Source organism: Nyctibius grandis, chromosome 7 (genome assembly GCF_013368605.1).
Source record: "Nyctibius grandis isolate bNycGra1 chromosome 7, bNycGra1.pri, whole genome shotgun sequence".
In the NCBI taxonomy this organism is placed as follows: Eukaryota; Metazoa; Chordata; class Aves; order Nyctibiiformes; family Nyctibiidae; genus Nyctibius; species Nyctibius grandis.
The window spans coordinates 3,133,655-3,151,670 of record NC_090664.1 but is presented as its reverse complement, the minus strand read 5'-3'; the positions used below and the strand labels follow the sequence as shown (position 1 = coordinate 3,151,670).

The following is an 18,016-nucleotide window of genomic DNA, read 5'->3' as shown; positions in this document are numbered from 1 at the left end:
CTACCTAACTGATATATCCAGTGTGATTTCTACAGCGGTAACAAGAGATCAGGATCTCCTAAATATTTAAATTGTGTGGTTTGGATAATAACATAGACAATTAGTTTCAGACAGGGACTCAGAAAGATTAATTCATACCCTGCAGACATATGAATTGTTCATGGACAGAGGTTACGTGTGCTGTATGTTCTGTATGGTTGGTGTGAATACATCAACTGCAATCCTGCAAAGATTTAGGAATGTGCTTAATTGCCTTCTCTGAAGTCAAGAGGGACAGGACATAAAATGAAACACATATGTAAGCCTTGGTGAAATTAAGGCCATATTTTTTTGTTTAGTGAATGCAAACATTAACACAACCACACATAGAGATGACACCTTTGATGATACATGGTTACTGGCTTTTTTACATGGCTGCAGGGAGTTGCTGGGATTAAATATCAGCTCGTACCGTAAGGGAATAAATGGCTGATATTATGTGAGATTCACTCCTGCTGCCAGATTTTTAGGGTGAGTTTTAAGACATCTCTATTCAGTCTGTTCCCATTCCTGCACTGAGCCTGGATGCTCCTTGGTCACACCATCTGGCGCTTAAGTCCACGGCAATGTGTCTGCGGAAGATTAGCACAAATCCCAAATGAAGACAGGGTAAGGCTCTTGCTCTCGGAGCCTGCTCTCGCTGCCAGTGAAATCTATGCATTTGGCTTTTCATACTCACAGCTACTTGATTCACAAGCCTTTTCCTTCTTATCAGGTACGTTTTCTCCTTAAAGAGCATGAACCTGAACAGTTTTGTCTCGGGGAGATCGCATCCCTTGAGAATAAACTTGGGCATCTGAGAGGTTAGAAAGGGAACACTTTTATGAATCCCTTAACTTAAGCGTGCTGCCTCCCAAAGCCTGAGAGCATTTGAAAGGATGGGTACAGATGTTCCCGCATCTTCCCCTGGCCTTTGGAAGAAAAAAGTTTGCTGACATCTTGCCTTTGAGATATTAGGCTTATATCCTCAGACACAGGGACAAACTACCTGAAGGGAGGATGTAGCGGAGTGGGATTCAGCCTCTTCTCCCAGGCAACTAGCGATAGGACAAGAGGACACAGCCTCAGGCTTCGCCAAGGGAGGGTCAGGTTGGACATTAGGAAGAATTTCTTCTCAGCAAGGGTCATTAGCCATTGGAAGGGGCTGCCCAGGGAGGTGGTGGAGTCACCATCTCTGGAGGTGTTTAAGAAAAGACTGGACATGGTACTTAGTGCCATGGTCTAGTTGACATGGTGGTGTCAGGGCAATGGTTGGACTTGATGATCCCAGAGGTCTCTTCCAACCTCATTGATTCTGTGATTCTGAGTGTCTGTGCAAGAGGGCGGTCCCGTTGCAGCCTCGTCAAGACTTACCTCTGAGGTCAAATTCCTGAGGGTCTCATTGGGGGTCAGCCAGCCACTGCAGGGGCTCACCTAGGCAGGCACGGGGAGCAGGGCTTTAGCAGCGGGTCGAGATGAAGGGGGGCTCGTAAGCTACAGCCGGAGACCTTACCTGGAGGCAGTCGAGGAAAGAATAAATTTGACTGTACGTGACGTCCCTGTTCAGCTGCCCTGCAAAGCACAGAGAGGGAAACTTCATGTGCCTGGTGGCCAAATGCGTCCAGGTGCGTGACTGATATTTTATCCATTAACGTGTCTCTCACCCTCCAAACAAATGCAAAGCCAAAGGGAAGATTGGGGGTGACTATGAGCTTCACAGTCACCTCGGAGAGGTTAGCCTTAAAAGGGAGGAACAATTTTGTGTCAAGGAGGGAAGTGGATGTACTTGTGTGGGTGAGCAAATTCAAGCACCAAGTCAAACACCCAGCTGACATTCCCTAAAATTCACTGCGCTACGCAATAGCCTGGCTTGCTGAGAAAATGACCCTTTTTCTTGACCTTTTTGCTTCTTTGGTAGCTGCAACCAAGGTGGAAACTAAATGGCAACTCAGTTCTCTCGAGTTTGTAGCACACTGATCAGCCCATCAGGCTTCGTTATTTTTGCAGTGCTGAAATATGAATTTTTTGTTGTTGTTTTGGGAACTGGAAGGTATGATCTCTCCCAAGTGAAACGGGCTCCTCAGGTTGCTTTGCAGTGGCTCCCTGATACAGATGTGATTCCTGCCTATCTCACAGCTGCCCATCACCCAGCAGCAGTATCAGCTGCCCAAGGAGCAAAAGATGGGGAGCTCAGAGATCTAATGCCACTCCCTGATGTTGGGGATGTCTCAGACCCATGTAGCCTGAAAACATTAGATCTTGGGACGGGCTGTCAGGGGGACCAGGGATTGGGCAGAAAGCCAGACCCACGTCTGGTCGCGCCTGACTGGCAGCCAAGCGGGGAAACCTGCTCGCAACCCATCAGAAGATCTGCCAAAATTGATCTTTTGCTACAAAATGTGTTGCTTAGGATTAATTAGGGCCCTCCAAGACAAATCAGCCCCTCTGAAAAATTTCCAACTGGTCCTATAGCTAATTGCTCCTGATTTGGTATGTGCCAAAAAAACCCTACGCGTTGTCTCTGATAATTAGATACCCAGTAGAGTAACAGTCCCTGTGATAAACATGCACTCAAGGGAAGAAATGTATTTATGTCACTAAAAAATAATTATCACAGGCTCCCCCTGCCCCAAAAGGGACAAGATTTTTCTTTTCTTTTTCTTTTTTTCTTCTTTCACTTGATAGTAGTATAGTGCTGCTTAGAGAAAATGTAACAAGGTATCAGGAATAGAAATGGAGACCTCAGACTTCCTGAGAAGAGGCAAGTACTTTTGAGGGGTAAAATAACCCATAGTAGATAATGCAGAAGCTGTGGGGCCACTGGCAGTGATGGGGGAACCTCAGGGAAACCACAGCACAGCGTCTGCTGGAAGCTCTAGCACCCAGTGGTTACCAAAATCATCTGAAGATGTAACCTACCTTAATGATGTGTTTTAGCTTCTCTCTCTCTACTGATGAGAACTAAGATGACAACAACTCTCCACTTGTTTAGATACAAGAGAGTTTCCTTTACCCAAGTAAAAAGAAGAACATGCTTTTGGTCTAAAATTTGACAGCAGAATGGCCACAATGGTTCCTTGTACATGCATTTGACTGGAGAACAAGATACTTACTTCAGCTGTTTTGTATTTCTTTGCTACTTGCATAAAATATTTCCCTTTATCATCAACTGCGCAGTGGTATGAATGCGTAGAGAAGGGGTTCGGCAACCAGCTTCCAAGCTTCCCCACCCCACAACCTCCCACAACCCCAGGGAAATGTTTCCACACTGACCCCAGAGACACAGCCATCGGACTAACCAAGGATGTCACACGTCATTGCGTGTGAATGCAGCCCCCTGTGATGACGTTCCTCCTTGCTGCTTGGCACAGGATGAAGCCAAAGAGCAAAGTGGTCTGTTGATGGTCAGACGTATGGTTTCATGCATGCTCTGAGATGACAGGTTCCCAAAGGCAGGCTCCAAATGCCTGAAAACACTGCCCCAAAGCAGCTCACAGCAACTGCACTCTGAGGGAACGCCCCAAAACATGCCTGCACATGGTGTGAGGTTTCAGTCACCAGGTAGGTAGGGTAGGAGGTGGCAGGCATCCAGTGCTTGCAGAAAATTTATTTCTCTACTATCTAACCAGTCTTTCACAGCACTCGACTTAATCTTCTATCCTGGCCCATGTCCAGTTTTACCAAGACATCCACCAGGCAGTGAGCGGAGGTGTTCACCAAATCTCCAGCTCCACCTGTAACAACAACCAGGATAAAGTGCAGGCAGGCTGGACACAATTTTAGGCCAAGGCTGAGGCAGAACAGCTTGTTTCCATGTCCACAGCATGTATTGAGCCTGGTTTGGAGATGAGAGAGTCCAGCCTGGGGGTGGGACCAGGCAGGTTGGGGGTCTGCCCTCTAGCTGCCTTGTCCTGCACTGGGGACGGTAAGCTGGCTCTTCTACTTCTGCTGCACAGCCCATATCTGTCTCATATTTCTTAGATCTCCTCCACTCCGTCAGGTTTGTTTGAAATTGTCAATAGATTCATAAATTATTTGGGGAGAGAAGGCAACACGAGCAGGCAGATAACCAGGAGGACCCCACAACATCTCATATTTACCTAGAGGATGGTATCTGTCATGCAGGTTATCCCAGAGAAAGCGGCCATCTACCAAGCCTGTTAAAATCACGTGGCTGCCGTTTGGAAGACGGGAGTCCAGGTATCGCAGCGCTTGCACCACATTGGAGAACATTTGTTTGGGTGTAGTCATGTGAGCCAGCGTGTCACGGTTCCTGCAGAAGAAGAGGATGCCAACAGGACATTGTGTCAGGTAATACTGTGCCCCCCAAAAGGCACCTGAAACAGTGGAATTTTCCTCTTTGCTGTTCTTCCACGTTAAGTTAGCTAAAAAAAACCTTATAAAAATGCTATGTGTTTTAGTCTCTTATTGTTACTGCCAAAATCAGAAGTGATATAGAAACCTCCTTTGATGTAACCCTTCTCCCTGCTAAAAACAGACAGATGCATCCCTTTTTTATAGAGTGGCTTCCTTTTGTGGGTTAACCCCAGTGGGCAGCTAAGCATCACACAGCCTCTCGATTGCTTCCGCTCCACCCCCCAGTGAGACGGGGGAAGAGGAAGAGTAAAAGCAAGAAAACTTGGGGGTCAAGGTAAAAAAAAAAGTTATTGTTCAAGGAGAAGTAGAAGAAGAGAGAAAGCAAGCAAAAGAAGTGATGCAAAGGCAATTACCCATCACCTCCCATGGGCAGACCAATGCCCAGCCAGTTCCTCAGCAAAAGATGGCTAACCTCCCCTAAAATCCCCTCCTCTCCCTTTTTATTGCTGAGCATGGCACAGAATATCTCTTTGGTCAGCTTGGGTCATCTCTCTGGTTGTGTCCCCTCCCAACCTCTTGCGCACCCCCAGTCCATTCGCTGCGGGGGCAGAGTAAGAAATAGAGAAGGCCCCAAGGCTGTGCAAACACTGCTCAGCCACAGCTGAAAAAGTGTGTTATCATCAGCATTGTTTTGGTTGAAAACCTAAAACACAGCACCATAAGAGCTGCTATGAAGAATATTAACTCTATCCTAGCCAGGCCCAGCACACCTCCATAAAGAAAAAAGCCTTAGCTCTCCTGCTGGTTTTATTCCATAGTTTGCAAATGAGTTAGTCTTTATTTACAGTGCAGAGAGGCAAATCAAAGTCATGAAGCAGACTATGATCACGTTGTTTTCCTGTGGCATTAAAAATCCATGTAAAACTATTCTGGTAACCCTGACACCTCGCTCTTTGTAGCTGTTGCAGAGCATCTTAAACAACTTGATATAAACCCAGGAACTTGTCTAGCTGTAGTCCTTAAAAGTCCACGCTGCTTTTGGTGACTGCAAAGACACTGCCCTTGGTGTACTTACCAAACTCCAGTCTGCGACTGACATTTGACTAATCTAGTATTTACCTAAAGTTTCAGCAGGAAAAGCATCCACTGTCCTAAGGGGATGTAGGGTGCTGTTGCACCTGGTTAAAAGGCCCCGTGGTTTGGCTCTGAACAGGGGGAAATGGTGCTGCTCCCCACACACATATGGCTTTAAGATGCAAGATGTCCTACAGATGGGTGAAGGGAATTTCTACCTGGCATAATCAAAGAGCATGTTGAATGTAAGCTACATGCAGCAACACATGGTTAGAAATATCTATGGTACCATTGTCTCTTATGTGTCATATGCCTCTTACTACAGGTCTGTAGGAGGGCAGGAGAGTAGCAAGAGGGGTCTGGACAAACATGGGAGACTGGAGGGAGGAGGAGGCTGGAGGGAGGAGGTATTTAAGATAAAATAGTCCCCAGAAATGTTCATTAGGGTATGAGAGCTGTGTCAGTGTCCCACATGGACTGAACACCGATGTTTTGTGGCTCACTGGCAGGCCTGGACCTCTTCAAGCCAGAGTCCCAGGCTCAGGTTTATCCTTCCCCTCTTGCATTTAGCTGTAAATGCCACAGGGGGAAAAAATAAAATCCTGAAGTTGAAATAAATTTCAACTTATATAAGAAAAACAAACAAGCAAAACCACTCCAGGCTGCCTAGAGAGCGCTGCTCTAGTTATGTTATTAAAACAACTACATTATTACAGAAAAAGCATTCACGGCTCTTCCCCTGAGATCTATTACCATGCTCTCATGGTGCACATGTCCGTAACAGGGCCTATGAGCAAGCGGGCGAATGCTGTCCCATCTCAGGAAGCGAGGATCCATGGGACTCTGGCATGGGGCAGACCCCCAGCTCCATGAGGCCTAGGTCTGGCAACACCTGGGAGGCAGAGCAGGGCCAGCTCTGGGGAAAAGCCTCCTATTTTTCAGAGATGTCCCATTGCCCTCTCTCAAAGTGAAGAGTCAGTGGGATGGAAAGAAGGACGCCATTGCATGCTTCCATAAACCCTAGGCAGCTCCAGGGTTGCCTGGGCCTCCTCAGGGCACGTGGAGCAAAGTAAATCCGTAAGCTGCCTTTTTTGAATTGGGAAAGACAATAAAGACATACGTTTGCAACATAAGCTCTTATAAGAGCCCCCAGAAATAGCAGCAAAGGCACCACAGCTGGGGTTTGGAGCACATCAACATGTGAGGAGGTGCAGGGCATGGACCATGCACATTGGGAAGCAGGCTCTTGTGACAGTTTTGGTCCTGCCTTGGTGGTGCAGCCTAGCTGGACCAAGGCATTCAGAGAGAAAGCCTCAACACCCACTGAGGAGCTGATCTCATTGCTCAAGAAGACAGGCAGGGGATGTCCTTTCAAGTAGCGCATAAGGTTGCACTAATGTCCATCCTTATTGTTTCAGTGGTTCCCACATTTTCTCCTTGTGCGCGTGTAGGGAAGCGATCAGCTTAGCAGCCAGGAGGGTCCATCCAGGTCCTTTCCTCGGGGAAGTCCTTTAATCTCTTTCATGGCTCCCCAGGGGTAAGAGAAGGGCAAAGCTGATGCTTGCAGTGCCGAGTGAGCTGCTGGGGAATCAGGTGGGATTTCTTGTCAGTGAACACCGTAGAAGCAGGAGCTTTCAAACGCGTTGTTGTTCTGTCTTGAGGCATTAGAAATGTTTGTGCTCAGGGTGGGGGGCTGGTGCTGAGTCCCATGTGGGAGAACCGCATTCCCTAGCAAGGATTTGGGATTCTTCAGTGGGCTGCATTTTGCACACAAGATAATAATTAGATGAGCTCTCTAGGCCCAAAAATTTATCTTAATGCAGTATGTGCTGCTGAAGCGTTTGAGACTTTCTGGTTAGGAAGAACTGAAAAACAGCATTAAGATTCCACCTTATCCTTCTGACAGCCACCCAAGCAAGGTAGTTTTGAGATAAGACTGGTTTTTGCCCTTAAATAACTTCATTTTGCCTACAAGTGTTGCAGCACTTGATTTCAAAATACTGCTCTGATGTAAGGCCTCTAACTGCCAGTAAATACATCAGTGTGAGCTGAAATTAATATGACATTAATAACCAGTTTCTCTTGTCATTCTGCCCTGAAGTCATGTAGACATTTCAGTGCATTTCTTCACATTTTCTTTCTGTGCCAGGCTATGAAATTAAAACCAACCGAGAAGCAAGCCATCTTGTAGGCCTGTTCGTTTTGGGCTCTGCCGTAAGGACTTCAAGGTGCCTGGGTGACCGTCGGGGGCCATTGTGGTACCCTCACACGGTCCCCCTGGGACGCAGCAGTCAGCGAGAGCCTCTGCCCACTTGGGACCTCTGGAAGCTGATGTTGTTCCTTGTGTCAGAGCACAGCAAGTGGACGTTAGTGTTAGGATTCTTGCTGCATTGGATCTGGGTAATTTAGGGAGCACTCCCTGCCCCTCTACAATACACAAATACACAATAATATCTGCAGATGTTCACACAGCTCCTGGCTGTCCTAACACCACGGGTACCCCAGCTGTGCACACATATAACACAGAGGGACCAGACAGCCTGGTGCAATCTGTGCAAAGCTTTTCCAGCTCTCCTCTGCCACAGAGACCTCCTCCAGTCCCTTATAACAGGTTCTGGCATAGTCCAAACACGGCTCTCCACCCTCCTTCTGCACATTGTTCGTGGGCCTGGCCTGCCAGGTCCTGCAAGGCAGCAATTCCTCCCTCCCTGTGTCCCCAACCCAAATAAATATGCCCCCATCCAATCATAGAATCACTGAATCAACCAGGTTGGAAGAGCCCTCTGGGATCATCGAGTCCAACCATTGCCCTGACACCACCATATCAACTAGACCATGGCACTATGTGCCATGTCCAGTCTTTTCTTAAACCCCTCCAGAGATGGTGACTCCACCACCTCCCTGGGCAGCCCCTTCCAATGTCTAATGACTCTTTTGTTTCAGCCATACATCTGCTCCCTCCCACATGCTGTTTCATGCCCAGAGTTTGGGCCACTGGCATACGGATGGGGCCAGTTGGTGAGGGAGCACAGCGTTATGCTCTCGCTGGTGCTGGTGCTGCTTTGTACAAGTTCCCTTCTCGGTGGCTGCCTGCTCACCCCGCTTTGCTGCTGTCACCTTTCTGTTTGTGGCAGATGCCATAACTGCAAAGCTGGGAAAGAGAGGCTGGAGAAGAGGTGCCTTACCCCAAATGCAGCTAATAAGTGCAGTAATTGTACAGCATTTGAGACTGCTGGTGCTCATTATTTTCTTGTCTGGATTTTTTTTGTTCCAGGTCTGTCTGTCCCACATTATGTCCCACATTCACACCTCAGTGGGCTGAGAGATACCATTGCCATCTGTCTTTATTTTTCTAACCCCCCCTGTTTGGACACCACAGTGTGGAGACTACTGGGACGTGTAACACAGGCTGCCAATTTCATTATCTTTCTCCTCTACAAACATCCATATTGCTCATTGCCCCACTCTTCACATGGGATGAAACACTGGCATTTTAACAACTCTTTGCCCGAGCTGTGTCTCCAGTATGCTCAGCACACTACTCTCTTTTGAAGGTAAAAGAGAGGACGAGGCCAGAAAGGCCCTACTACTGCAGTTTAAAGCTGTCCTTGAAGAGGTTTTTATTTGTCAAGTCCATTGGATGCTCCGCATCCTCCTTAACCTCTGTGGGTACATCAGAGCCAGGGCAGCTACACACAGTGACCAGACACTGAAAAAATCTCTCTCCGCTGTACATCCAACTTGATGGAAACAGCATGTTGCTACAGAAGCTGCAGCATCTTTCCTTGCTGGAGTCACAGGGATCACTGCAGCCTGATAGCCTCTTTTGATGCTGCAAATGTTTTGGAAGAAAACAGAACAGTAGAGAGAATTTGAGCAGACAAAAGTGTCTCTGCCAGGTAATGGATGTTGGGATGAAAAGACGGAAGAGTTTCAAGTAATAAATACTGGTTTGGAACACACAAATGGGCGAGGCAAGGCCAAAATGGTTTAAATTTGTGGAAAATTTCTTTTTATTTCAGGCAAGAATAGAAAGCAGTGTTAGAGACAGGGGAAGCAAAAGGAATAACCTGCAGAAAGAGGAATAAAACAAAGGAAAAAGAGTTGCTTTTAGCAAAGCCAGTGAAACAGCAGAATTGAAATATGTAAACAACCGAGCCTGGGCTGAGCCTGGGAGAAGACACCTCAAAAGTCTCTGCAGCAGGAGCCACGGACTTCAGCGAAGGCGATATTTGGGGGAGGGGGGAGCAGCTCATCATCCTGGGGGTGGTTGTAATGATGCCTCCATAAGCTTCTCAATAAACAGATGCCCAGGACAGCCTTGTCAGCAAGTAGCAGGTCTGTGACTACTTTTCCCACTCAGTCGTAGGGTGGTGATGTTACTTTGGGGGATTTGTGTGTCCTTCCCATAACAGGAGGGTGGTGCTGAGGGCAGATTTGTCAGTTCTGGGCAGGGGTGCAGAGAGAGCATGAGTACCGGAGGGAGATGCCAAGGGTGAAGGTTTCATGGGAGGTTCATTTCTGCACGCTGCCCGTGGTGGTGCCACGGAAAGACCTAAAAAGGTAGCCCCTGTGGTCCCATTTCTGCCCCGGCTGAGGGCTCCCAGGTGCTGCAGTGTCAGGGAAAACCCTGCCTGGCCTTTGGCCATCGCTGTCTGAAGCACAACACCCGACGTGCAAAGTTTCAACCCAAGCACTTGCTGTTAAGCTGAGTTTTAGGATACCAAAACCCAGGATATTTTAATGGCAAAGTCTGACAGCCTGCATAATAGCTCTGACTTCGTCATACAACCTGCAGGTGAGACTTTTCGAAAGCTTCGGAAGGGGAGTTAGCTGAGTGTGCATCATTTATTAAAATGAGTGTTTTGAAAGTCTCTGCATAATCAGATTTATTTCTTCCGCTTAAAAGAAAACCTGAAGATTCATCGTGGTGAAAATAATGTTACACTAACAACAGCACTTGGACCACCTGCGAAATGAAAACTGTGCTATGGACGTGCTGTGCATTGGCCTGGTTGCAAGGTGTTTTCTGCCTTCCCAATACCGGGAGGAAGGGAAGCATCCAGCTAGTGACCTCTTGGCGTCCCTGCGAGCATTGCTAATGGGTAATGCCAGAACTATTAGTTTTGAAAGCTTCAGTTCATTCTCCTGTTGAGCTTATGATGTGAGTAAAGCCAGAAAGACAAAACACCGCATTGGGAGAGCACAGCAAAGCTTGCAGGCAGCGTGCAGCAGAGGCAGGGTGAAAATAGACCTCGACAGGGGACTATGTTGTCATTCTTCAGAAAAGGTAAATCAGTCACGCTCTCCCTCCTGACAGGAGGTGACACACTGGGTAAGATGGATATACATGCTTTTAAACTCTTTTTCCCCCCTCCTGTTGTTGTTATACTTCATTGCATCTGCTAAGTTAGAAATATTCTACTTCAAACAAGCCATTGGCCACTTTATTACTGGCTTGTAAAAGAAAGACAGACAGACAAGGTCCAAATGAGGGCTGATAGGTGGCTATGACAAACACAGGTAAGGCAACAACCAGTAGTTTCAGCAGAAAAATAACAATGAAGCACAGACCAATAGCAAAGAAAAATACCATCACAGAGAAGCGCAAAGCAATGCGACATAAATGTCCAAGCAGTCAGCAGTACTCTAGAGAAGTCAAATTTGTGACACTATAAATGTTAATTTAGTTTACACCTTACCCATTGCAGACATCATTCCCAATTGTAGCGTAGATAACTATGGCTGGATTGTCCAACAGCTGGTTTCTGGCCAAACTAAGAGAGAAATACACAGCTCTATTAATGGGGAAGTACGTTCTCAATGTCTGAATCACACACCGTACTTGTATGAGATCACATTTGGAAGTAGCCCGTTTAGATTTGGCCAATGCTCAGACGACTACGCTTCTATGTTTGGGAGAGGGTTTTTTTGTTGGTGTGTTTTTTTTTTCCCACTATAGTTTTATAGTTTACTAAAGTTTCTTAAATATAGGGTTTTTCACGTCTCCCTTTTGCCCCTTGTGGACTTGTCTTTTTCACTGTTCTTTCCTGCTGGCTTTCTGTCTTCTTTGTATTATTCAGAAGCCAAATCAAGTCTTTTCATTTCAGGGCAAAGACATAAATCAAGATGGGAAGTTTTTAATCAGAGATGTTTGGCTGACAACTAAATTTATGTGTAGGATTGGGCTCAAGATCAAATCAGGACGTGGTTTGAAGTTCAGTGCTAAAGGGCAAAGATTCTTTACTACTTTTTCCAGAGGATAGAACAATAAATCCCTTAGGATGTGAACTGTATCAACATCAAGCAAACTGAATCATACTCAACTGCCCCACAGCCCACCCAAATTCATCTGAAAAGGAGAGCTGCTGCCTCTCACTGTCCAGTAGCTACTCAATCATATCCATATGGATATAACACAGTGGACCTGTCCGTGTCTATCTACATTGCCACGAATCAGGGGGATGCAAAGCACAGATTTAGGGAAAGGCTTAGTCTCTTCCCTAAAATCACTGGAAATGCTCTGTTGGCTTAACTGGGCCAAGATCAAGGCCCTGGAGATGGTGACATCCACAGGTTAAAAGAGTTTTTCTTCTGTTGATGAATGTTTGTATCAGAGAAAAAGCAGCCAAGACTTCAGACTGCAGTGGCCAAAGGAAGCTGTGCTTTTTTAGGACACTTGTGGATAATCATGCCTTACAGTGCTTTGCTTGTTTCTTTCAAAGAAGTAGGACTCCAGCAATGCTCCTGAACCCCCAGTCAGCATTTCAATCCCATTAAACACTCACCTTTTTATTAAAGAGAGGAGGTTTCCTGAAGAACCACCTGATCACACATAGTGGGAATAAGAGAAATAGTACAACATTGTTATAATGACAAAGAAAATGAAGTGCAAAACCCAACTTCACTGCATATTTTCAAGAATGTAGAAGCATTAAAAATAAAAATGGAACAACAAGTTATCTCTGTAACTTTTTTGGGTCCAGGCATTAGGAAGTAAAGCTATATCCAGGGACCTGCTGCCTCATACCTGAGTCCCACAGTTTAGATGGTAGAAAATAAAATACTTTTAAGTGCTGGGTTGTTTGGATCTGGCTTTTAATCCAGATCTGGCAGCTTCTTCCCATCTGTTGAACATAGTAGTCTCTTGTAAACCAGCCAACCTGACTTGTCAACAGTCAATCTACTTTTAACTTTCCCTATAAATTGCAAAGGAAACTGTTCTCACTCTTCTGAGAGAGTAAGCGTCTCACAGCTATGCCACATTGGGACTGATTCAGGTCCTAAACATAGGCACCAAGTGCCATTTTTGACATCCCAGAGTATCCAAGACACCTGCAGGAGGGCTGGCAGATACACCACAGGATGCCTGAGAGATTGTGCACTTCTGGAGAGGCAGCTGGAGGTGGGAAAGATACTGTAAAGCATCTTAAATAGCACTAGACACCAACGTTTGGGTGTCTGCATTGCTCTCCCCACCAGTGGCAGACTTATGAAAAATAGTATTAGGCCAGCTGCACCTCTCCCAAGAAGCTCTGCATTTCAATACCAATTCACCCAAATGTTGGATGCAAATCTTTCCTCCTCCAGGAAAAGAGCTAGCTACACCTAAGCATCTGTGAGCGTCTACAGTCTTTCATTTATGCCTTGAATGAGAAAAGCATTCCCAATTAGGAGAGCTTTTATGCATAAAACTTACTAGCAGGTCTTTAAAGGCTATGCATATACATCCCAACTATCCACAGCGCACAAATCAAACTCCATCACCTGCAGTGCAAAAGTGATAGCAAACGAGAAGCCAAAAAAGGCTTTATGCTTTGTTCCAGATTAGACTAGGACTGTGATTGCAAGAAGCTCACCTCACAGCAACGTACAGAAACATAAACTTCAGAGAAGCAGGCCCTATAGGTTGCACTTGCTTTTATTTTGTAGTATTTTCACTCTTTCCTCTTTTCTCGCTCCTTCTCCTCTTGTATTACACTCCCTTTATTCTTTGCTCAGCTCTTCCCCGGTCTCTCTCTTCTCCCCTTTTCTGCATTGTGCCTCTGAAGCTTGCTTTGAGGAGCAAATCCTGTCCTCCCCGCAGCTCTTGAGGGGAAACTTGTGGACAGAACATCATTAAATCCCTGCTGGATTGGTACACGGGAAAGATCTAAGAGATAAACCCCTAAGGGCAGCAATAATACACTTTGCATTTTAATAGTGATGCCTTTGTTATTATCACTCACAGTGATGCCAACCGCATATATCAAGAAATCCTTTATGTTTTAAATAATCCAGTTCTTCCAAGTTAAAAATGAACACATGTGTCTGCTGCTTCTCTTCTGAGGGTTGCTGGTCCATTCAAAATCCAGCCCTTCTGTCGAGAAGCTCTTTTCAGCAGAATAAGAGTCCACAAAATCCTTCTTAGAAAATATGGCTTGGAACATAACTACCTCCAGTTGATTTTTTTTTCTGTTTAACAGCCCTTCTTTCAGCTAGAGTTCAACACCCCTCTGGTAAGCCATTCTGCTGCATGGCTCCCTGGACTGCGGCTCCAGTTCCAGCACAAATAAACTACTGGGATCTCTAGAAATTAAAAATGTATTTACACAAAAGTAAGCAGCTGTTCTTGGGTATGTATTGCCTCCACAAGCGTAGGTAGTTACAAGCAGCTCCATAGAAAGCGATAGCACAGTTACAAATCAAGTAAAAACATCAAGAAAATGAAGGGGGTTTTTTTGAGAATTGTTTTATGGGTAAATTGAGTCCTCAAGGAAGTTTTTGTGATACAGGATGCAATCTGTGATGAAAACATTCAAGAGAGAAAAAGAGATGAGGCAGAACAGTTACCCTTACACTGTTGAATGCACTGGCAGCTATTCCTGGATCTCTTCCACCCCCCTCTCTTGCCTTCGAAACACTTTCAGACTGGTGGGGTTTTTTTAGTTTTGCTTGAGGAGTCAGGGTTGCTTCTGCTTGTGAGCAACCCCAAATTTCATAAACCTTGGAATGCTTGAGCTTCACTTCTTCATTTTCTTGCTCTAGACCTTGTGTGGCTAACAAGGAGCAGCACTAACGTGCAGAGAAAGAGCCTGCGTCCAGATAGCACCAAAAGTGCTGTGTGACCAAGATGGCTTATTGCCTTCTAATCTTTTGCTCCCTTATGCTGTAAAGGCAATTGGAAATGTAATGGTGCAAAGAAAAAGGCTCTGGTTTTCCCCAAATGAACTCCAGGTGGACTAGAATTTCCAAGACACACACAAAATAAAAATAAAAATTATTATTTCTTAACTGGTTTTGAAGCCACTGTGAGATATCTGCTGCTTGGTGGCTCAGTGAGCCACAATGTGTGTTAACAAGGCCTGATTTTTCTGGTCAAAGGCAAGAATCCCAAAGAGATAGATCAGACTGCAAATGGCAAAGAAATATAGAATATGCATGTTTTTGAAATAGCATACATTATCCAAGCATCTCATGCAAAACACAGATGACAATCGCAAGAATGTTCTGTAATTATTTAGAAATTCTGAGGGTATTCACTTTCCCTGTGTTTATCTAATGATTTTTTGGAATATTTTAGCAACTGATTTTATCAGTTATCAGATATCAGGATGCTTCTATCAAAACAAGGGATCTTCAACAAGTGCTGGAGAACATTTAGAAGAGCTTTCTAACTCTACACCTGAGCATTCATGCCCAGGCCTCACACCTGAGGATCCCACTTCCTCAGTCAAAAACCAGAAATAGCACATGGCCTACAAACCTGTGTGAAGCTGCTGGAAGGCAAGACACCAAAACTGTATTGAAAACAATGAACAAATAAAAATTATCTGTAGAAAACTGTTCAGCAGACTACTTCAATGGAAAACATTGATTAGGACCGTGAGCTGCTTGTTGTGCAACTACAAGCTGAAAGCAGTAATGATGGCAGAGAATAGATTTGTTACAAATTATTATCAACCTATATCTTATATACCGGGCCTCTTGTGGGTGAGCAAAGCTGGTCACCCAAAACGAACGTCAGCAATTCTGATGTGGATGTATTCATGGGCCAGGGATAACACACATGGGGAGCTGAGGGCCACCCTCCCTGGCCCTGGCTGTGCACCCTACCCCGCAGCCAGCTGCAGAAAAGGGAGGGGTCCACCATCTCCAGGGGATAACGGGACTTTTCAAGAAAGGGAAGGCAGAAGTCCTGCCAGCACAGAGGTCGGGGAAGGTTTTCTCCAGGACGAAGAAGATGCACGTCCTGAGAAGGATGATGGGGGAAAGTCCCTCCGTGCTGAGCTCTAACACAGCTCTGGTGCTCCTGTAGGTGCTGGAGACAAGCGTTGCTCTCAGTCCCTGGCTTGGCTTGCCATCCCTGGGCTCTGGCTCTCGGCTGCACGCCTCCCTCATCAGACCCGTGTCCCTGGCATCTCTTCCTCTCATTGCATATATCTGGGGCTGTGAAGCATCATTTTCAGAGGAAAGTTAAGTTGTCCCAGGTGAGGCTAGCTCAGGTCTGTGGCCAGCTTTTTGCTTACTGCCACTGAGAGCGGCCATTTAAATCCTCCTGTCTCGGGAAACTGTTATGCCAGATGAGGCAACAGAAGTGAATCTTCACAATGCGGTGTCAGTGAGATGATTAAGAGAAGATATAGAGGGAAGACATCCCTGGATTTTTTCTATCACTTGTAATTTTCCCCCTTTTTAAATTCCCCTCTCAGTTTTCTTCAGTCTTTTACCCTGACACAGGCTCACCTCCTTTTATATCCTACAGGTGTCTCTAGTGTAAGTGTAAAGGAGATACGGGAGTGGAGAGAAAAAGGAACGATGCACACAGTGAGAGATTTTTTTTAAAAAAAAAGTCTGTGAGGGAATTGGGAAAAAGGAAGAGCAGAAAGTACAACCCCCATTAATGTAAAGAGGTAATAGGTATCAGGTACTGAGATTAACTGGATGTAAATGACAAGAACCATTGACACTATCTAGTTTGGCCTTTTTTTTTTTTAATTCTGTCACCAGAAAGCACAACTAGGGAAGTTGTGCAGGTAAGACCCAAAGCCTCACAAACACCATGTGTGCCACAGGTAGGAGGAAGGTGTATGAGAGGCATTGCCAGTGGTATAAGTGCTGGCATCAGAAGGCAATTTTTTAGGTGAAAATGCCCACCTGACCCTGGAAGTGATCTTTACATCATGCTACCTGCCTGGGCAACCTCTTCTGTCTGGTAAGATCTATGGCTGTTGGACCTGGGGGGCTGGGGCAGACCCTTTCTGACACTAAATCTGGCAGGAGATCCCAAGCATTTAACGAGCTTCTAAGTAGCACCAGGGGCAGCAGTGCTCCTCACTCGTGGCTGACATAACTTATCTGTCATAGAGGAAAACCATCCCATAAAGCCAAATAATCTACCCGAGGAGAATAAATTTTCCCAAGCTTCTGCAGCCAGTTTTCTGAAGCATGAAAATTAATTAAATACAATAGAAACACAATGTGATAATCACAGAACAATCAAGTATCTTTTAAACCTGCTGCTGGAGACATCATCTAATCCAACACACAAAAGCTAACATCACAAACCTTAATTTCTAAGGGAGATTACTGTCATCCCTTCATACAGCCCCTTTGACAAATTCAACAAACTCTGTCTTGAAAAAACTCAGGGTTTCTTTTTTGCCCCTATTCCTCTGTTTTGAGGGCTATTCTAGGTTTTCACTCCATGAAAGTAACCTTTTTTTAAATTCCCCCTCCAAACAGAGGTAGGATTAATGAAACACCCCTCCTCTTGTACCAGAACAATCCTTCAGTTTAAACCATTCTTCTCACTCTATGGTGTTTATGCCTCAAAAGGATTCAAAACCATAATCCCTTCTAATTTTTGCTTTGCTCAATTGCCAAGGTGTCTTAACATCCCTTCAGAAGTCTCCATTGCCCTAATCTTCCCCAAAGCCCTTCTCTCTATCTATTCCCACCAAAGCTGGTCTTCCCTAGGCAAAGGGGACCAAATTCTAAGGTCTTATCAGTGGCTTATGTGAGGAAGGACTATCTCCCTGTCTCTATATAAAATGCTGTGTGTGATGCATCTTGCAACCTCCTTAGTCTCTTTCCAGCTCTATCCTGCACTCCCAGCTGTTCCCTGAAATTCCCCTTTTCACCCCAATGCCTCTCTCCCTCCACCACCTCTGGCCGATGAGCCACTACCTTACAGACAAGAGTCTCATCGTGAGCTCTGACATGCATGTCTTGTACAACTGTGTTTGCTGCAATTGCTGTCACTGCTGTTCCCAAGCTCATCTAAATTATCCCTGTGTGAGGATGTGGCCCACTTCAGGACGGGTAATACTTTGCAACTTTGCATCATTCACAGATGCTGTCAAGCATGCACCTTGATCTACCCTAAGGTCACCACTCCAAGTGCTAAGCATTGTTAGCCTCAGGAGAAATGCATGAGGAACATGGATTCTCTCTCAAACCCAGTGCTCTTCCCTGCTTAGCTGGTTCCTATGCACCTCTTATTTCTTGTATTAAACTTCCTCTTCTTTTCTGTACATAAACATTTCCCATGAGGTACCATGCAAGACATTTTCCTTAATCCTAGGTAGATTAGGTCTGCTGCATACACACTTGCCAACACAGGGTG

At 45.5% G+C, this 18,016-nt stretch overlaps 1 protein-coding gene across 1 annotated transcript in view; it reads right to left on the bottom strand.

The window, feature by feature from the left end:
• The window catches only part of AOAH (acyloxyacyl hydrolase), an 81,662-nt gene that overhangs the window by 10,438 nt on the left and 53,208 nt on the right, over positions 1 to 18,016 (bottom strand). Inside the window, exons 15-19 of the mRNA XM_068405103.1 lie at positions 12,198 to 12,234; positions 11,112 to 11,186; positions 4,119 to 4,291; positions 1,532 to 1,590; positions 1,393 to 1,452 (exon numbers count right to left, since the gene is read on the bottom strand). Of these exons, the coding sequence (XP_068261204.1) occupies positions 1,393 to 1,452; positions 1,532 to 1,590; positions 4,119 to 4,291; positions 11,112 to 11,186; positions 12,198 to 12,234 (404 nt within the window). The remainder of the gene's footprint in view (positions 1 to 1,392; positions 1,453 to 1,531; positions 1,591 to 4,118; positions 4,292 to 11,111; positions 11,187 to 12,197; positions 12,235 to 18,016) is intronic.